This window comes from Montipora capricornis, chromosome 8 (assembly GCF_036669925.1).
Source record: "Montipora capricornis isolate CH-2021 chromosome 8, ASM3666992v2, whole genome shotgun sequence".
Lineage (NCBI taxonomy): Eukaryota > Metazoa > Cnidaria > Anthozoa > Scleractinia > Acroporidae > Montipora > Montipora capricornis.
Window position 1 is genome coordinate 11,665,042 of NC_090890.1, and position 20,474 is coordinate 11,685,515.

General features: G+C 37.5%; 1 protein-coding gene across 6 annotated transcripts in view; it reads right to left on the bottom strand.

Annotated features, from left to right (window-relative positions):
- The window catches only part of LOC138060689 (small G protein signaling modulator 3-like), a 57,666-nt gene that overhangs the window by 28,750 nt on the left and 8,442 nt on the right, over positions 1 to 20,474 (bottom strand). For 2 of the 6 annotated variants that reach the window (XM_068906540.1, XM_068906539.1), the window contains exons 2-12: positions 14,382 to 14,572; positions 12,830 to 12,893; positions 11,009 to 11,142; positions 8,715 to 8,792; positions 8,472 to 8,531; positions 6,772 to 6,828; positions 5,704 to 5,838; positions 4,809 to 4,925; positions 3,755 to 3,895; positions 2,779 to 2,862; positions 561 to 656 (exon numbers count right to left, since the gene is read on the bottom strand). In XM_068906540.1, the coding sequence (XP_068762641.1) occupies positions 561 to 656; positions 2,779 to 2,862; positions 3,755 to 3,895; positions 4,809 to 4,925; positions 5,704 to 5,838; positions 6,772 to 6,828; positions 8,472 to 8,531; positions 8,715 to 8,792; positions 11,009 to 11,142; positions 12,830 to 12,893; positions 14,382 to 14,572 (1,157 nt within the window). Of the gene's footprint in view, positions 1 to 560; positions 657 to 2,778; positions 2,863 to 3,754; positions 3,896 to 4,808; positions 4,926 to 5,703; positions 5,839 to 6,771; positions 6,829 to 8,471; positions 8,532 to 8,714; positions 8,793 to 11,008; positions 11,143 to 12,829; positions 12,894 to 14,381; positions 14,573 to 17,655; positions 17,915 to 18,021; positions 18,191 to 20,474 lie in introns of those variants that run through there. The other 4 variants (XM_068906537.1, XM_068906536.1, XM_068906541.1 and 1 more) reach the window with 4 other exon arrangements.

Consider the following 20,474-nt stretch of genomic DNA (forward strand, 5'->3'; position numbering starts at 1 on the left):
TCTGCAGAAATCGTGTTAAGTCTTTTAAGTCGCCGCAGCCCATTTTCTGGGCTAGTCACTCCGGTCAAACCGGTTTAGGGAGCACGCGTATCATATTTTTGACAAGGCGAAGGTCAAAAAGTGTACCCCTAAACCTGACGTAAGGAAGAAATTTCTAACTTAAATTCTTCAATGGAGGAAACATACAAAATTTCTGTAAAGAATGTTAATTCCCATTGAGGCTGAAATATTGAACAATACTCAGGGACTAGCTTAGGCAGAACAGAACCTTAAAACCACTATTCCACTGCAAAACCACTGTGAAATCTCTCAAATCCTTTTTGAAGAGCTAACAGTTGTACCCTTAATCACAATTTTAAAAAAAACCAACCTGGTAGGTCACATTAAAATATCTTTGGTTCTTGAAAATACATGTATGTTTGGCTTATTTTGTTATAAACTGGAACCCAAACCTTATCAAAATCATTAATTTTTTTGCTCACTTGAGCAAATCTAATACATGTATATTCTTCTTTAACCCTCCTTCACCAATATATGTACACAATAAGCTCATAACGTACCTCCAAAAGTTGCTCTGCATCATTCACATCACTAGGTATATCAGAAAGGGTGTTGAAGATCTGTGCTGAATTGTCCAGCTTTAGAATTATATCCTCCTGCCATTTAAAGTGACGTCAAGTAAATCACTCAGTAATAATCCAGGGAGGGAAAGTTTTAATGAGGCCAAAAAATCATTTTTAAGTCACTCACTAAGCGATACAATCATTATTTTAAACTCTGTATTCACACATTCCCGTAAGCGCACACTCTCTCGTAAACGGACGCGGACACTTCTGAAAATTAAAATTGGATTTTTCTTTTGTTTACGCTCTTTCCTAAGCGGATACCCTACGTATAATAATTGATCCTTGGCAATGAAATTTGTCTTTAATTTGCAATTCAAACAAACCCATCACCTTTGGCAAAGCAACAGAATGTCAATGGGGACGGTTTTGTCAAATATCTCCTCTTGTCCGCAGGAAAGCAAGCTGTCCATTCGTTTGACATGAACAAGAGTCCATGTAGCCTGTTTCCAGGCTCCCAGATGGTTGTTTTCGTTTTCCCGACTATCTGGGAGCCTGGAAGAGGCTAGAGTCCATGTATTTGTAGTGTCACGTTATGAGAATAATTCTGGCAAGTGGACAGCTCTAGTAACGAACGCTTTTTCTAATTCCCCGATGGTGTTCGCTTACGAGAGAGTTGATTGTATCACTACTGCACATTGTAAACTCATTAATAATTCCTAAGAGTGACCGTCAGCAAAAACACAATGATTGGGTCACGTGTGCACTAGCCTACGAGCAGGCTACATGACCCTAGATGTGCAATTTTAGAAATCCCAATATAATACAAGCATTAGTCTAATAAGAGTGTATTCAATTGGCCTTATTGCGGGATGAGAATACAAAAGGCTCACTTCTAAAAATCAAACCCTAGATAATTATTTTGATGTTATCAGAAAACAAAATCGGTTTTCACTGTTACCTTCATGAAAAAAGCTTAAAGAAATATCTTCCTTCATTTACTTCCAGTAAAAAAAGGTAGAAGTGATTTGTTTTTTGTTTAGTCCAGAACAGTCAATAAAACCTACTCTTAGTATTTTGTTACCGTTGCTACCCTTGCTACCTAATAAAAAGTTTACAATATGAGCAGCAGTGTTGTATAACATTTACAAAATCGAAGCAAAGCTGAGAGTTTGCGGATGTGATACAACACTGATGTGAATTCACATTGTAACCTATTTATTCAGCCCTCGTAATTATTCAGTGTTCATATTTAAGCTAGAGCACCTCCACCAACTACTAATTAATCTAACTACTATTTTAACTCTATGTTAATTTTGCAGAGCTAAATTCCTTGTAAAATGAACATTTATTTCATAATAATGCTCACCACTAAACAGGCCAAGTTTGCCAACCTTATTATTTGACATGCAGTTGAACCATACACTTACTACTACGTACTGATTGTTATTGTCTCTCAGATAGTACGCGGGTTATGATTGGCTAAATTAGCGGGTCGTATTCTACAGTACGGTACGCTGTACAGCCCGTTAAATTTAAAATGTCGGTAAAACATTATCTATATATATCTGAAGACTGAACTAATCAATAAGACAACTTTTTCTGTGACTCAGAGTTTCACGCTTACGCGATCATCACAGTCTGTCTGTCTGAACGAAAGTCTGTCTGATGATCGAGTAAGCGTGAAACTCAGAGTCACAGAAAGTTGTGTCTTATTGATTAGTTCAATCTTCAGATATACTACGCTCTGCGAAACGCATCGAACACTCTACCGCAAGGATAGACTATACTCAATATTTAAAACATTACCTAGCAAGTTTTTCATGTCGTTGCTGTTACATAAACTTGTAAAACTGTTTGAATCCTGGAAGCAATTTCAAACAGCCAAGAAGATTTAGTTTTTCAGATTTTGACACGGCGACCTTTGTGACAGTTGAACCTTCCGCTTGACTTCGACTAGTTTTCTTGCCCGCGCACCGGATTAATATCTTACTAACCTCGTTTTCTCGGTCCGTACTGTAAATCAACGGCAAAAAACTGACTTACAGTGCGGACCTCGAACTCGGTTAGTAAGAGGTATTTATCGCATGCATGTAGCTACCACATCATACAAGTACGTAAAATGAACTTTAAGTAAAAACTCTCTTGAAAACTCAGGTTACATGTACAGTATGTGTACAGTTCAAAGTCATGTAATTAGATTGATCTCTTTTACCTTCATTTTCAGCATTCCGAGCGTAACTCTAAACAACGTCACTGAACCCTCGTAAAAAAATATATCCCAGATTCTCAACAGGATCTGAAAGTACCAAAGAAAAACTGTCCTTGACACATCCAACCATAACCATATTTACAACATTGAATTTTAGTGCTAGAAAACTAAAGCTCAGTAATAATGGAATTTTCTGAAAACAACAATTTTTTTTCAAACCACCTTGATACTTTGAAGAAATCCATAAACATAATAGCGAGCAACAGGTCATCTAATCTTCAATATCAGACAAGCTTGGAATAACAATTCAAATAACAAAAACTCTGAAAAAGTACAATTTACCTTTAACAGCATCTACCTTACTTGTTGTTCTCTTTTATTTTGAACCCATTGAGCCAGAGGAGTAAGACTTAAGGACGGTGCCTACTATTGTTAATGCGCATACCTTCTGCGCATCTCGAAATACTCGGATTTCCTATCAGTGATGCTTACCAATACAGGGATATTTTTGCGCGATTTAAATTTATGGAGAGAAAGTAAGTCTCTCAGAGATAATTATGCTTCAATTTGAGAAAGGACGCCATACACGGCTTTGTATTTTAAAGCTTTTTACAAATGTTTTTCATGAATTATCTTTGAAAAATGGGTGGTTACTCCCAGTTTTCTTTTTCGATTTCAATAACACTTGTTGAGATCTACATTTCCCGCATAATCATAAACCGGGGCAAAAATAACTTTGAATTAGTAGGCACCGTCCTTAATATATTTTACTCTGTCTAATGCCAGACGATTTTAATCGTCAATGGTGGGGTACAAATATTTTTGCGCAGTTTAAAAAGGTACAAAAGTCCCATTGAACCCATTGGACTTAACGGATTTTATTCTCTCATGTCAGACGATTTTATTCGTCAAATGAGCACAGTTCAGGAGTCAATGGGTTAACGATTATGTAGGTCAGGTGGTAATATCACCCGCCTACCTTAGTGTGCACAACACTCGCAAATGCTGTCAGGAACCAGTGAAGTGTGATGAGTGACAATTCAATGTCATGTTCTTTTAACTGTTCATCAATGGGTGGAAGATAGCTCACAATCAACTGCCGCAAAACTCTCTGATCAGCCTAGGAGGGAACGAAAAAACTTGAATGACAGAATATACATCCAGGATATTACATGATGGCGAGAAGATATGAATTTTATGTTCGAATGGCAAGGACAATATCTCATGAGTGAGCGCACCGCACTCACCATTTTTCTTTCTTACAACGAGCACAAACGTTACTGCAAATTCTTGCAGCTCAGTGGCAGGAATTTCTTCAATTTTCGCATTTCTTCTTTACTTGCAAGGAGCTCCTTGAATAATTTTAAGTTGTATGAAGTTTTATTCTTCGTGATAGCATTTTCTTGTTTCTCTCTCACAATTTTTCACTAACTGTTTGCACAAACAACCATGCAAAGGCCGGAAATGAGGATATGGAAAATACACTCGGGTCGTGGATGTAGTTTCGTATGAATTTTACGAGTGGTGCTCCTGTCTATATAATAAATAGAGGATATTACATGACCGCTTGGGGATAACAATTTAATCTTCTCGTGCTGAAAGTATCTCTCACTCGTTTGCGAAGTTCTGTTTATTATATAGATATTGATGAAATGTCTAGATTTAAAATAACTTGTTTTACTCATTTTTGAAATGATGAAAATGTGGTCACCAACCGCTAAAACTCGCATGTTGTGTAACATGAAACAAGATATGAAAGTTGTGAAAAACAAAGCATGATAATGTAAAATTTTGCAATAAAAATGTTAGTATAGTAGAGAAGAATTATATTAAAGCACCAAAGTATCGTACAATGAAGAGGAAGCTCGCGTTTTATTGGCTAATCGTGTTCGTTACCATGACGACACCTATATTCTCACATGTGAAAGATTAAAAAATGATATGTTCACTGCCCGCTGTGAAGATATGATTTTTTAGTAAAAGGAGAAATCCTGGTATTACATCAGTACCTATATAATATGATGCTATCTCACCTGAACACCAATCAAAGTACTGGAGTAATAAGATGTGGGTACAAGATCCTCCACAACTGTGCACATCAACCAGAATGTATCTTCCTCTTCAACAAACAGTAGCAAGGACGCCACAATCTATACGGCAGAAAAATGCAGAGAAAATTTTATGGTCTTCAGTGATGTGACTTCTTCTCTTAATGTGTTGTGAAAGTAGTAAACAAAATTTTAGCTTGTTCAAAAGAGCTTTCAAAATGATGAAGAACGGCATTATTTTATTGTGGTAGCACTCTTGGTTGCCGAGTTGTTCAAGATTTTGTTTTATGCAAATTAGAGGTCTTGTGAGATCACACAGTGGACACAGAATTATGTAAACTCACAAAATATGGAATATCTTTCCAAATACTAAGTCTGAAGGGTTAATGTGCTGCCAAAACTATACATTGTGAGAGTGATTATGATGTCAACATAGCAACATACTGGTTACCAGACCTCTACCATCCCGAAATGAAAAATGCCTTCTTTGTTGCTCTAGATTCTAACAGACTTCCATGTGCTTGTGCTGTGTAATGTCCATATTCGCTCACATCCACTGAATGAACATCAACAGCAAATAACCCTTATTGGGGAGGGAAACTCTGACTTTACCCTTTGGATGGAAAGGACCTGGAGCCCATTGTGTTGCCATGGGAACGTCACAGTGGGCCATCTCATGGAATTTTGTAATGACTATAAGACCTATAAAAAGTTTCAGTTCTATACAGAAAAAGTATAGATATTCCATTTTTTGTGATTTTACATCATTTTGTGTCCACTATGTGACGTCACAAACACAAATGATATAAAGATTTATATTATTATTATTATTTTATTAATTTCTGGTTAAGTCAGTGAAGATAACTTTTTTATCTCTTACCATCCCCATGCCCTGACAGTAACCAATGTCTGCGTACAACCACGCCAGTGATCTAAGGACTCTTCTGAGTCGGGTCAGACCAGTGCTGGTTGGTGACGAAAAACATGCATTGTTGGGCATGGTTCGCATCAGATCCTACAAGAACACAATGAAAACAATAACAAAAAAAAAACAATACAGTTTAGTAATACAAACTAAAACTCCATGAAATGGGGGATAACCACTTGTTGATGGCCTAGATTTTTATCCATGTTTGCGCAAATTCTTGTGAGCAGAGGCATGTTGTTTGTCAGTGAATTGTTTGGAGAACTGCCAGAAAGTAATAGTACCTACAGTAATGGTAATTTGGAACTGTGTCAGTATCCCCACTGAATTATGGCAGCAGGGCACTTTTTTAGCCATTTTGCTTTCAATTGAAGACTATTTCAAAAATTACGACCTTTTATAAAGAGTAAATGTCAGTCAGTCAATTGTTAACCGTCAAGTCAGTTTTGTCTATTGTTTGATTGCTGGGGCTGTTTGTCTTGTTAATAAATGTGATTGTAACCTCACAAATAGTGTACATAGGAGGCAAAAACTAATTAACATGTAAGTGTACTCTAAGGTGGTGACCAAGAATCCTAGGCAAATACTGTAGCTGGCAAGCAATTTCCATTTACCTAATGCAACATCACGATTAGTTTAACAGGAAAAAGACCCCCTCATTCAATAATGAATATGAAGAAAGTCTTGGTTGTCATAAACGTCTGTTGGTTTAACCCATTGACCCCTAGGAGTGAGACTTAATAGATTTTACTCTGTCTAACACCAGATGAATGTTGCACAAGTTCATGAATCCAACCAAAATTTGTCGAGACCTATAGCTGCTGCAAGTGACACACACCAGTTGGCTGGTTTAGTCAATATTTAGTACAATTTTCAGTTCATCAAAATATCACTCAATGACCTCTCAAACAGTCCTTCATAGGCCAACACTCATCTGCAATGACCTTACATTGGACTTCTGAGTTCAAAATTTATAACTGTTTAATATTAAATGTACCACACATTGATAATATGAATTTGTACCTTTTCAATCTGCTTAGCTGTCACAGCATTCTCATCAGCACTTGCTCTCACAATTTGCTGAAATGGAACAAAATACAATTCATGTTTAATAAAATAACAATACTTTATTACCATGTAATTACAATTAAATTTCACAGAAAAACAATGAGTTGCAGGCTCTCTCTCTGTGGTGGGAGAGAAGGAGAGGCTGCACGCGTCCTACTGAATTTTGAATGCCGCCTCCTGATGTCACGCTGAGCGATCTGTCAAAAATTAGCCAATCAGCGAGCACCCAAAGTAAACATTGATATAAACAGTAAGCCATGCGTTGTGTATTTCAAATCACTGGAAGCAGAAACTCCCAAAAACTGTAAGAGTAGAGGAATATTCTGTACAGTAATTCGTTGAAGTCCGTTTCCACCAACGTCAGGGAAAAATTTAGCACACAAACTTGAAATGACGGGAATTGTAATAGGAGTAATAGAGAAATGCCTTCTCCTTGTCCTCATCTCCACTGTGTGAGCTAGACTCGTCGACCACAACTGCTGCCAAATTTTCGTAAAGCAAAGCGGACTTATCTTTCTTATTAATTTTATTTTAGTCACATACAGACATGACAACTACTTACAGGTACAAGTAATATTCTAATACCTACACCATTAATTTCAAAGGCTTATGGAGTATTTGTGATATACAGATATGCATTTTACTAATTCAATAATTTGAAAATTGGAATATTTTGTTTTCAAGTGTATTGGAGTATTGCAGAGCTACCAGGAGATCAAGCAACAATTAATTTTGTGGAGCCGCCTTTTCGGCTTAACCAAATACTTGCTAAAATTGTGTAGAGTTCCTCTATCGTTAACTCAGCAAATGAGGCAGCCAAAAGGCCCAAGTTTCTGTCCAAATGTGATCAGCACTAATGCTCGGTAGAGGACAGGAAACTACCACGGTGACATGATGTCGCCCTCGTTGTAGCTTACTGTATTTTGGCCACTATGAAAAACAGTTGTAAAATAAGACTTTTACCAAATACTGTGATCACGTTGCTTGACCTTTAAATTATGTAAGGTTACGGTAAAATTGCAACACTCTACTACATTGTACGATTTTGACATACACATTTCAGACCACCTCTCTCTGCGAAGCGAAGTGCCTTCCTTGTTATCGGAGCTTATCAATGGTGACGGCAACAAGTAATTTAATTTCAGTCAATCAGTATTTTGCGACATTCAAAATTTAAAGCCATGCGGGCAGGCTCTTATTCTACCCCCAACCCCAGTCCCTCGGACAGCCTGCTTGCAGGCTACCTTTGTCAGAGCATGCTTGCCAAACTAACCACACAAAAATTATTGTGTGGGGTAACATATTAATTGTAGAATTTTCACAACTATCCAATGGTAACATCAATGTCGCCTTTCACCTGACATGATGCTTTTAATACATGTAAAAGCTACAATGTACTACCGGTAAGACATGTCGGTGCACCCTTCCCATTTTTAGCAAATTGGTAGCTAGCACATACACTTGTAATAGGACTTTTGGCAGGGAAAACTTTGGGGCACCCCTGATGAAGGCACCAGACAGGATTGTTGAATTGCGGGGTCTTTGAATCATAACTTATTATAAAGCTAGACTCAAATTTCTTCAAACAGAGTAGGATCAAACTATATGTATGTCCAAAACGTTTGACCTTGAAAAACTCAAAACACAATAAATACCTTGTAAGTAAAATCACTACTGATTTTTTTCTGTAGAGCTCCTGAAATTCTCATCCATATCTTGAACCAAAAATAATCATTACAAAAATTAATAATTAAATAAACTTTCACTGTTATCAATGGTTGGTTGTTGTTTAGCAACATTTAGAATGACTGTAAACTTAATCAGGAATGATAATAAATAATATTATTATTATTATTTAAATGACGACTAATATTGAAACAAGAGAATCCATCACTTACAGGAGCTCTCATGCTATGTGGAATTCCAAGATAAACAAGTTCTCTCAACTTGTCTGAATGTGGAAAACTTGGAGACACCTAACAGTGATCATTGAGGAAATAAATAAACAGTCATTATTAATTATTTAGAAATATGTCCACCAATTACAAACACAAACTAAAGATGAATGGTTCTTTTCAAATAGCAGTATACAATGTATCACATGTAAGCTGAATAACTAAACAACCAAAGGGAGAGTTGAAAAACATGGACACCTACTCAGAGATGTATCCAGAGTGCGTCATTGCGTCCTGGGATGCACTCGTTTTCCTTTTAGACGCATAGAATATCGAACAAAGGGTCCAGTTGGACGCAGAGAAAAATCAAATGTTTCTGCAAATTACGAACGCCAGGAAAAACATGCGAACGGCGTATTTCACAAGGAAATTGAACATTCCCATTTCTCACATCGGAGAAATGATCGAGTTCCTGAAATTTCACGGTGAGCTGTTATTTTCGGATTTTTGTAGTCAAATAATTTCATTTTGTCAACAATTATGTCCAGCTTCATAAGTTCAGTTTTGAATTCGCACGTGTTGCGTGAAATGATCTGAGCTGTTTTTTACATGAGACAATCGGAGACACTTTCGATCTGCCACTAGTGATAATAAAACATTTCAGTCGAAGTTCAGTTTGTTGCATGCTTTCCAAGTGAATTTCAAGCATTAGTTCGCTTATTGTGAGTGAAATGACAGAGAATCCAAAGGCAAAGTATGTTAAATTTTTGTTTTGTCGACCCTGTTGATATTAATTCCGGGGGCTCACATGTCATCGTCTCGTTTCTTGTTTTGCACGTAACTTGTCTGTTTTGCAAATTATGCAACTTTTCTTCGGAGTTAGTGTTAAAATTAACGTGTTAGGGTAAGCATGAAACTTGAATGTATTCAATCGCTTGGTTATTAACATTGGCCATGGCGAAGTCAAGGCCGCACGGGCCGACGATGAACTGCTTATCGATCGCTTACATTTGTTTACTCTTTTGTTCCTAAATTACACCTCAAGTGTAGTTAAAATAAATGATGCTCTTTTACGGAAAATTGAGATTCAGTTCTGTTTTTTTTCGCTGTGGAGATCTAGATCATTTATCAACTGGAGCCAACAGTTCCTACAGCTTACGGATTCGATCCCTCAAGACGTTTTCAATGTGATTGATGGAGCTTTGACAGCCCATACATTTTGATCGATGAATCAACAGGCACAACAGTTTAAAAGAAATTAATCATTTTAAGTACATATTCGTTGGGAGGGATAAGACTTTATTTTTTTGCAATTAGAAATCTGAAAGGGTACTGCAGCAGCAATTAAGAGGCAATAGATCGCATATTAATTCTTGAATATTAATTAGCTGGACCCCCAAAATTCTGCAATGCACCCCCAAATTTTCCAAAACGGGGTCCAGAGCCCCCCCAAATTTGAAAACCTGGATACATCTCTGCCTACTCTGTGGATTACCCACTGACCCCGCATCATGGACTACCCCAGGGCCCCTATGCTACTGTCAGGAACATTTATGGAAAATCAAGGATCACCTACAGTACATACGGTACATGTACACTGTACAGTCATTTCTGTATATTGTACATGTATAGCATGGCTGAATATACCGGTAATCAAATCAAGCCAAGTTAAATTTTAAAAGTTAAATTCAAACCAATGCTGGTTCGCAGTGGACTCGTGATGGTCACACTACATGCTTTCATCATTTGGTTACAGTGTACAAAGTATGTTTGCTGAGGTGTTCCAAATTGAAAACAAAATTAATAATTTGTCTGGCATTAGAATGCTAATAAAAATTCATGAATACAAGTAGAATTTACAAAATTTATGTCCCTCTTCAGGTGGCAATTAGAGTTACATGTAAGTCCTGCCATCTGCTCTCTACATGTAGTTGATCACGGCAAGCAAGCTTTCTAAGTGAGCTACTGATTACAGATATCAGTCATTTGCCTCAAATCATGGTTGAGTCCACTTTTATCAAATTCCATCTAATAATGATGAGTTAAAAAACAGCATTTACATGTAATGTGACTGTCAAGAACTGCACTCTCTCATATTACAAACTTGCACCCAGCAGTTATTATAATTATTTTTTTTTTTTCATCATGTTCTAGCTGTTGTCATTGCAGTCTTTTCTTCTGTTAGGCGAGTCATAACAAATGACCAAAGGAAATTATTATTATTATTAATGCAGACATCAGTGACAATTAACTTGCAAACATTTTAAAACACGCTGTGACTGTAGGTGGACTAATACCTTGTCCCACGTCATATCCCCCACATCCTGATTTTGTGTGAACTCCAAGAAAGCTGTCCATTTCAATCTGACTCCTTCATCCTCACTAGTCACAAAACTGCCAGGGTCTGGGTCCTTATGTGCAAACTCTAAATCTAAGAATCCAAATGGATATGTTGTGCACAGGTCATTTTGTTCTTTATGTTAATTTGCAACCAAACTAGGTCATTTTGTTTCAACCTGGGTCAACCTGTTTCAACGTAGGTCAATTTGGGGCAGGTACAAAACACACATCAGGTCACAGGTCATTATTGTACCCACAGAAACAACGCAAACCATTTACACACATGTACAAATGCTAACATTAGGCCTAAAAACTCTTGTTTAGGTCTAATTAGACAGTGTCAAGGTTAGCTTTAATGAATGTTTAAAGGATACTTTCTGTATTGGCAAAGCAATGACCTGTGACCTGTGTTTTGTCCCTGCCCCAAATTGACCAAGGTTGAAACAACTAACCACCTTGATCTAGGTTGAGACAAGTTGTCCTACATGTACAGTCTGTAGGTTGAAACAAAATGACCTAGTTTGGTTGACAAGATGAGCAACAGATACAAAAGCAGAGGGTTCAATAAAATTAATTTTCACAGTAAGTTGGCGGTGGGTTGAGTGAAGTAACTGACTGTATCAACAAGGAGCCTAGTAGCTGCTTTCTCTAGGGCTGTCTGGGGGCATGCCATTCTTAAAAGAACACCACCAAACACCACATTTCAAAACTAGAAAAATTGATGATCACATTTTACTAGACTAATGACTTGATTAATACATGTAGCCGTCATTGCCAAAATGAGTTTTCCTGATAGGTAGTCTACTTCAGTTTTGGGGAAAAGTAGCCAACTTCTCATAAGCCTGGTTTTCACTAGCGACACAAGCACAAGCATAAGGTTAGCTTATGCTTGTAAAAACGAACGTCAACATAAGCATCTATTCCACCTCGGCATCCACCATTTTGTTCAAATGCTCAGACGCGGGGATTCTGGAATGAATGCTTTAATTGGCCAGACGTAGCAAAGTTCCTTGTGCTTATGCTGCATTTTGTTTTCAGACGCCGCAAACGAATGCAAGCATGAGCACAATTAAGTAAAAGGAAAAGGAAAAATGTTGATCCTTGTGCTTGTGCTAATGTACCTTATCCTCGCGTCAACCCCGTTTTCACGGTGAAATAAGCACTCAAGATTTTATGCTTGTGCTTGGTGCTTGCGTCGCTAGTGAAAACCAGGCTTAAGTGAAGGAGCTGACATCAGCTTTCATTACTTATTGAAGGCATGTACTAAAATCAGGAACACCGGAACACTGGAACACCCCGGAACACCGGAACACTCTGGAACACCCTGGAAGTAACCCAAAACCCTCAATTTGGCTAACCCTAGACCTAGCTAGGCCTTGAGTTGGTTTTCAGGCCTAGGGTTAGCCAAATTGAGGGCTAACCCTAACTTCCAGGGTGTTTCGGAGTGTTCGGGTGTGCTAACCCTAGGCCTAAAAACCAACTTAAGGCCTAGCTAGGTCTAGGGTTAGCCAAATTGAGGGTTTTGGATTACTTCCAGGGTGTTCCGGTGTTCTGGAGTGTTCCGGTGTTCCTGGTTTTCGTACATGCCCTTATTGAAAGCACAAGACTGTAAAAAACAACATTCTTAAAGCTAAAGGTGAGACGTATGAGGCAACAGTTGTTCAAAATGGTTATCAATCAGCATTTAACTCTACAAAGGGGAGAAGCCCTATTAAAACCATTATATTGGGTTGTCTTGTGAACAAGAAAATTAACAGAAACCACAACAGTACATGTACCTTCATCAACCATAAATCCAAATTCATCATAGTGTCCTGTTGGGCGATCGCCTGCATCCTCAGTCTGGAATGTTATTGACAATAAAATGACACCTAATCGCGTGCATGTTACAGTACTGCTACATGTACTTCAATCTTTAAAGTCTATTTTCACAATAATGTTAACTTTTCGTTAAGGTGACCCATGGTTCTGTATTTGCATGTGGTCATGCCAGGTTCAAATCCAACTCTGAACAACTAGGGCTAAAAATGGTCTTTGGACAATTGCATGTATATCCAGAATTGAATGTACCCACCCACTCGCACTACTTGACCCCAACAAATTGACCTACTCCCAACTGTGTGGTATATACATGTAGCTCAGTTGGTAGAGCATTGCACCAGCATTGCACCAGCATTGCAGAGGTCATTGGTTCAAATCCCATTGAAGCCGCCTGAATTTTTCAGGACCAAGGTTTAGAATAGGGAACACTTTGTGATGTTAATATTGCCTGTATTCCTGAACTCAGTAGGGACTTTCAAAAAAAGATCTATGACAGAGACGGTCAACGAAAATGTCTCCTCAAAATATAAATTGGCTCTATCATATTAAAGTCTTTCACGATTATCCAGTCTCGTTCACGTCCTACAACATGGGCAAAGTATCCTTAAAATAAATTGAGGGCGCCATTTTAGGAGGATTTAGCTCTGATAAGACCGGATTATCGTATAACATAAATCTGCTGACAGCCGCTAATACATTTCCTTTGTCCAACCAAACGCAAAAGCAAAAAATATAATATGTTATCACACAAATTTTTAAATTGGGAGTTAAGTAAGACTCATGAGAAGTCTGACATTTGTCCCAGAAGCGATCTTCACCAATCTATCCATATGAGGCAGACAGATAGAACATGTCAACTGGTCGATCCAAATACAGTTCACTGAACTTAACTGAGTCAAACGTCGGACTTACCATGAACTTAATTTCAGCTATTTTAGGTTCATCTCATGTGGAGTTCGACATTTGGCCCGGGCCTTAAAGTCACTTACATGTACTAGTAAAACAGTATATAACCAGCTTCTTTAAAAACAATAAAGACAGCCATCCTGATTCCAATAGTATTGTTACCTGTAGTTTACAAGTCCCATTCTCAACACAAAGGGCACCACGATTTAAACTGATCCGTAAAGTTCTACAGAATATTATTTTATACAGTGACTGACATGTCAATTCAAAACAACCTGTTAAAATACTTTTCTCTGAAACTAAAAGTGAAAATTAAGTATCAAAGATTCTTATAATCTTCAATAATTATTGAGATCGATGGCTTTTTGATTTTAGACGAAACCCTCGGACACAGATGTAATCTAAGTGGAGTGAATTTTAAGGTCATCCCAAAATTACATTGACTATTACAAACTACTGGGCCCCTTTTAAGTGCAAAGAGTACTGAATTCAAAATAATTATTGGACAACGTAGATGGAGCAGGTGGCAGTTTTGCTGTAACTTAATGTGATAATAAGATTACGAGAAAAGGTGATACAGTGTCAGAAATTCAAGAATGGTACCTGTTGAATTCTTGACAGAATATCTTGAGGCCACATGCTAGGAGTGAGAGCAGAAAAGGGGCCTCCAATGGCAGGAACAAAGGAGCCATTGACTGGAGTGCTGCCACTGGCAACGTGGATAGAGGAGTCATCCCAAGCAAGGTTATTGTCCTGTCCACCATCTTCATCATCATCTTCAGTCAGAGTGGGAGCTGAAAACAAAAAAAGCTTATATAACAATTATTATTATTATTATTATTATTAGTATCATCATAATTATTATTAATGATTTTGTGAAACATACATGTAGACATGTAAAAACTTGCGATGAAAAGTTAAACTTCCAACATTTTGGCGACCTCATGATGCCATTATCAAGGAGTTGGAAATGAACATGCAAGTTCATAACAGATATACCTAAAATACTCCAAATTTGCATAAGTGAAGAAAAGCTAGACAAAGAACTTAGCACGGATTGAATCTGTTTGCACGTTCAGCTGCGGTCTTAATCGTTTGATGTGCAGCATTTTGTTAACCAGACAGTCCAATTTCCAAATCCTATATTGATAATGGCGTCATGAGGTCGCTGAAACATCGGAAGTTTAACTTTTTATCGCTAGTTTTTACGTCTCTTATTATTATCCATTTAGCTCTGAGCTCTGGCTGTTCTCATGCCGACAGGGGAGCGAGTCATAACAAATAACCAAGGGTCCCCTGGGGACACTCTCCTTGTACTCAGAATCCCCAGTTTTTCAATCCATTGTCCAAGTTTCTTAGTAACACTTCCAAGAGCCCCTACAACAACCAGTGCTACATCCACGCTGTTTACACTCCACATTCTTCTAATCTCCCACTTCAAATCCTGTTATTTTTCGATTTTTTCAAATTCTTTTCACATACCCTACTATCCCCAGGGATAGCAATGTCCACAATAATTATTACCGGTATACATTTGTTCTTCTGTTCTCCTTCTTTCTCACTACGATAATGTCAGGTCTTCTCACTTCAACAACACTATCACATTGGAAGTTCATATCCCATTTTCCACAACACCTTCTGGTACATGTTCATACCACTTTTCCTTTTAAGTTGGTGTAACTTCCAATGTACATTGTATAATCCTCGCCACATTATCATGTCATCTTTTATATTCTTTCTGGGCCAACATTTTGCACTCACTCACTAGATAACACACACTCTTATCATTATTTTTACTATTATTGATAATGTATCATTTGCTCTGGCTGACAGGATCGTCGTCATAACCATGTTAAACAAGCCACAACAAATGGCCAAGGGCTAACAGGTATCCTTTCTTCTTTACATTTCTAATACTTTTCTTAGTATTCTGGCTGTTCCTTACAAGGAAGTTTTTTAATCAATCCTACATTACCATTTGCTCATCCAACGCTCAAAGCTCTTAGTTACACTACCAAACTTGTGCACCAACCACTACAGGAACAACTTGTACCTAGTCCTCATAAAATATCCATATTTGCCCAATCTCTCTCTTCAGCTACAACAAAATTTAATGGCCAAGGGCTATAATTCTTTTTTTCTTTCATGTGGCTAAATATAATTTAGGCAAGGTTAAACATGATACATTGCTGGCCAGCAGTTCTGCTCATTAAATTGAGTGGGGTGGCCTGGGGGCTCAGGAGCTTTTGTAATTTCAGTGCTCCCTTGCTGTCAATTTAGTATTTTACATGTGCAATCAATCATTTGCCTTTTAATCCTGTTCCTAGCTGTTCTTGTGCCCCGTCCCTTTGGAGGTAAGTACTTTCCTCTAGATCTGGTACCCACTAATGAACTGAAAGTAGACTTTCAGTGTGACAGTGTCTGGTGGTGGCCGCTCACAGAGTTGTCACTGTTACCTACGTGCATGTGTGTGTGGCTCGATCCCACCAATTTGCCGGCACCTTCCCCTTATTCTAAGCTCCTAAAAGAAATCATCTCTTATTATCTTAGATAACCAAAAAACATGAAAGATCCTGTTACAAAAATTATTTTAATTGTGTAAGTATTGTGAAAAGTATCTCTGGTACATGGTGAAATGTGTATGGCAGTAACTTGACGTGTAAAGCACACGTTTAACTTTCACAATTGCAACAGTACTGTCTTGTAATTCAAAAAGTATGATGTACACACTGTACATGATGATCTATAATTAACAATAACTTACAAAATTAATTTATAATCACCAATACCTTCAAATCAATAATAATTACTAAAAAGAATTAACATCAAGAACCAAAGTTCACAAGGAAGCTGTTTACCACTTGGAAAATTTAGAGGTGAATCCTTACAAAGTATACCTTTGGGCCTCTAACCAGAGGAATAAACAATGTGGAAAGGATACATGTACTCACAGTAAATAAAAATTAGATCTACATATTAATTATTACCCATAACCACAAAACCAAAGAAAGAGTACTCTCAGTAAATGAAAAAAATTAATGCATTACATATGTACATCTACAGTGTAGATGCAGCCAGATATTATGTCAGAATTTTTTTCAAAACTACCTTTTTGCAGCTGACTCTTCTTAGGAATATTTATTGCTGCAGTGTTATCACTAATGAAAAATCTTCAAAATTACAAAATGTTCATTTTACTTTCTGTTGAGTTGTTCTCACTTCCTGATCAATTTACCAAATCTAGATGCAAACTAATGAACAAACAACTCAGGGGCATGTTTCTCGAAAGTCCTGAAATTTACACTCAGGCTATTTTCAGGTGTCACTTCCCTTTGTATCTAAAGAACGGAGAGGGTTTAAGTCATCAAACTTCATAGCCGTTTTTCTTTTTGTTACCTTGAAAACAAGTTAAAAGATCGGCTTTCCAAAACAAGCAGTTGGCAGTTTCACAAATGGCTTTTAGGGCCAGGAAACAGAGAGGCCCCAGGTAACACATTCAAATAACAATATTACTGTATTTCACTATCTCAGGGCCAACCTTTTCTCATCTATCCTGGCTGATAAAATCCCGAACCAAACATATAATAATTATTTAAGTATAAAACATTGCTGATAGTGATTAACACAAAACGAGGTGTACATAAATACAGTAATACACTAAACACTCAAATACTGTAACATGAAGCATTTCCCATTGGACATTGAATTTGATAAAGTTTTCTAAAGGTGCAGGATATTGTTCGAAGTATTCAAAAAAGTTTATACTTTTCTGGAAGTTGATCACCTGCCTACAATTTAGAGACTGATTTGTTAAATTTGTCTATGAAATTTTTCAAAAATTAATACAGATTTTTCACTTTCTCAAAGCAGTTCTCACCACATATGTGAACTTTGAGCATGGAACTCCACGTAATGATCCCAATCCAATTAGAACAAGATACACCTTCAGCAGCCATTGATGCAGCACCCAAGCACATTCAAAGCAAATCATTGTTACTTTAAATAACTTGTATACTCTGACGTCTGCTAAACTGAAATTTGATCTCCATCAATTGGAGTGAGCTCAGTGCAAGGTTAAAAGTATTTTCCTAGTTTCTAATTTTAAAAAAAATTCAGGATTTAATTTGATGACAAAAAAAGCCACTCTGGATATTTTGATTTCGGTTCAGAAAACACATTTTACACTGTAATAAGGAAAAAGTTAAACTGTGTCCACAATAATATTTAAGTGATGTGGCAGTACCTGAGGGTGCCGTCTTGTTTAAACAAAGCACAACATTTCTCAGCCACTGTTTGCCCCCAAATATAACAGCCTTTTGTTTCTTAATATCCTTTGCGACCATTTGCAAACACTTTCAGTCCAGAGTTTTCAAATGGAACTAATAATAATTATTATTTTCCAAGGTGGCTACTACAAAGATACATGTAGACAGCAACAAAGTAATAATTAATTTCAATTAAAACATGCAACCATTCCCAAAAATGGTAATCTGCCTTTTTTAGTCAACAGAAATTACAATAATGCAACTTGTATTTCAGTTTTATTTTTATTGATCAGTGATATGTAAATTATCAGAAATCACATACAGTACATGTATTATTAATGCAATGCAAATTCCCATGGATACTAAAAATGCCAAAGAAGAATGAAGCAGATTGACATCTATAATTATAATGAAAAAGAATAATTTTTTGCTCGACATGAAAAAAATTTTCAGACTTACTAATGTATACCGTAATTTAGTGTGAAGTAAAATTAATAAATCAACGACCGCTATCATAATTGTAATCTGATAATGATGGACTGGTCACCATGATAACCATGGACCACTGTCATTGTGGTAGGCTGTCCAGTGAAAAAAGAATATATTTAATACCAGGCACACCAATCAAATATTCTGTGGCTTGCTGTACAGCTTTACTTGCAGTTTGTCTGTTTGTCTTAGAAATGCTCATTTTATTCTTGACTGCTAAGTGAGTGTTTTCCCCTCCCACCCTACCCTGTATGATCTAATAGGGTACTCCCCTTGGTACTGCAATGAGGTACATGAAGTTCTTCGTACTTGCATACAGATACATTTGTTGTCATATTTATGCTTTTGTCATTTCTAACAAAAATGGTTTGGGGTACATTGTACATGTTGATGGTAACGACCCTTCCATCCCACACTGAAGCGATGCTGCGGGTTGCAACAGGTTAGGTGAGAAATGTTGGCACATCTACAGCTCTACTTTCCCTTGTTGGCTCAACCTTCAAGAAGCTTGACATACTAGATAAACGCTGCTCAGGACAGCCATGCTACATGCATGGCCAGTATGCCACTCGGGTCCTGGATGACACTTCATCCCCAGCCTTTTTCCTCCCACTAATACTGCATCTTCAAATGTGTGTGACATTAATACATCAGAAAGTATGTCGACACTATGACATCCCAACTGAGGCAGAGTTTTGGTATAAACATGAACCCAACACCATCAAAGAAAATGACATAGTTATGATCCTGTGGAACATATGCCCATTAATACCAATATCAACCAACTTAATATCCAGACCATTATTATAATCAAGAACCACAAGAAAATGAATGCCTTCACCTCAGTGAAGGAATTGAAAAAATTAGCAAAATACAAAGACCTTTTAAAAATTGAGAATGCTCAAATGTGGAACATGAGGAAAAGAAAGGAAATTAAAGGAACTTCATTTATAATTAAAGTGTCTACAGTAGACTTCTAGCACTGGAGCACTATTTGAGGACACTGTAAACTGAAATCAACAAATTAACACAAATCAATTTTTGAAGAGAGGGGAAAACCGGAGTAACAAGAGAAAAAACTCTGTGGGCAGAGTAGAACTATCAAACTCAACCCACATAGGGCACTGAGCCTGGGAATCGAACCACGGCCACGGCGAGAAGTGGGAGCAAATGCTCTCAGTCCACTACAGTAGAGTACAGTAAGCCCTGTGCCCTGAAGGGCAAGACATCAACAATCCCATCACTGCATTTCGACTAATTAACAAGGGCGTGGCAAAGAATGTTGCCTTACTAGCAGGAGACATAAAGATTCAACAAATGCAATAAACTGCTCTGCTTGGAATGGCACAAATAATTAAAGCGAAAAGTGCTTTCTATCCCCGAATAGCCACCTGTCCTCAAATATACATGTATAGAGTATGTCCAGTCCAGTTTGGAATATATACAGACAAGTTATGGAAACATTCAACAATAATAATAATTATTCTTGACTCTCTATGATATTATGGTATTCAAATTCTGCAGGTGAAACACTGCTCATCCTCTGTCCCGGACCTGGGGCTTAGAGACTAAGCATTTTCTGGAGGATTAGGGTGGTCCCAATGACTACAGAATCCCAAGATCTTTAAAAAAAACCCAACTGACACCAAAGACACCACACCCAAACAACAAACCACCAATGGTACAATCTTAATCAACACTAGCTGCTGCATCTTTCTGAATTCCTACATTGCCAGAGAAGAGTAGTTGGTGATTTTCTCATCCTCCTAAGTCACCACATTCCTATGCCACTGCACTGAGAAATCAACAAACCTCCACTCCTGTATGCCACTTGATGCATCACAGTAACATCTGGATGATTATATGTTCCATCTTCTGTGTTGTCTCAACACTCATATCCCATCAGATCTCCACATTCACATCCTTCGACTGGAAACTTCTT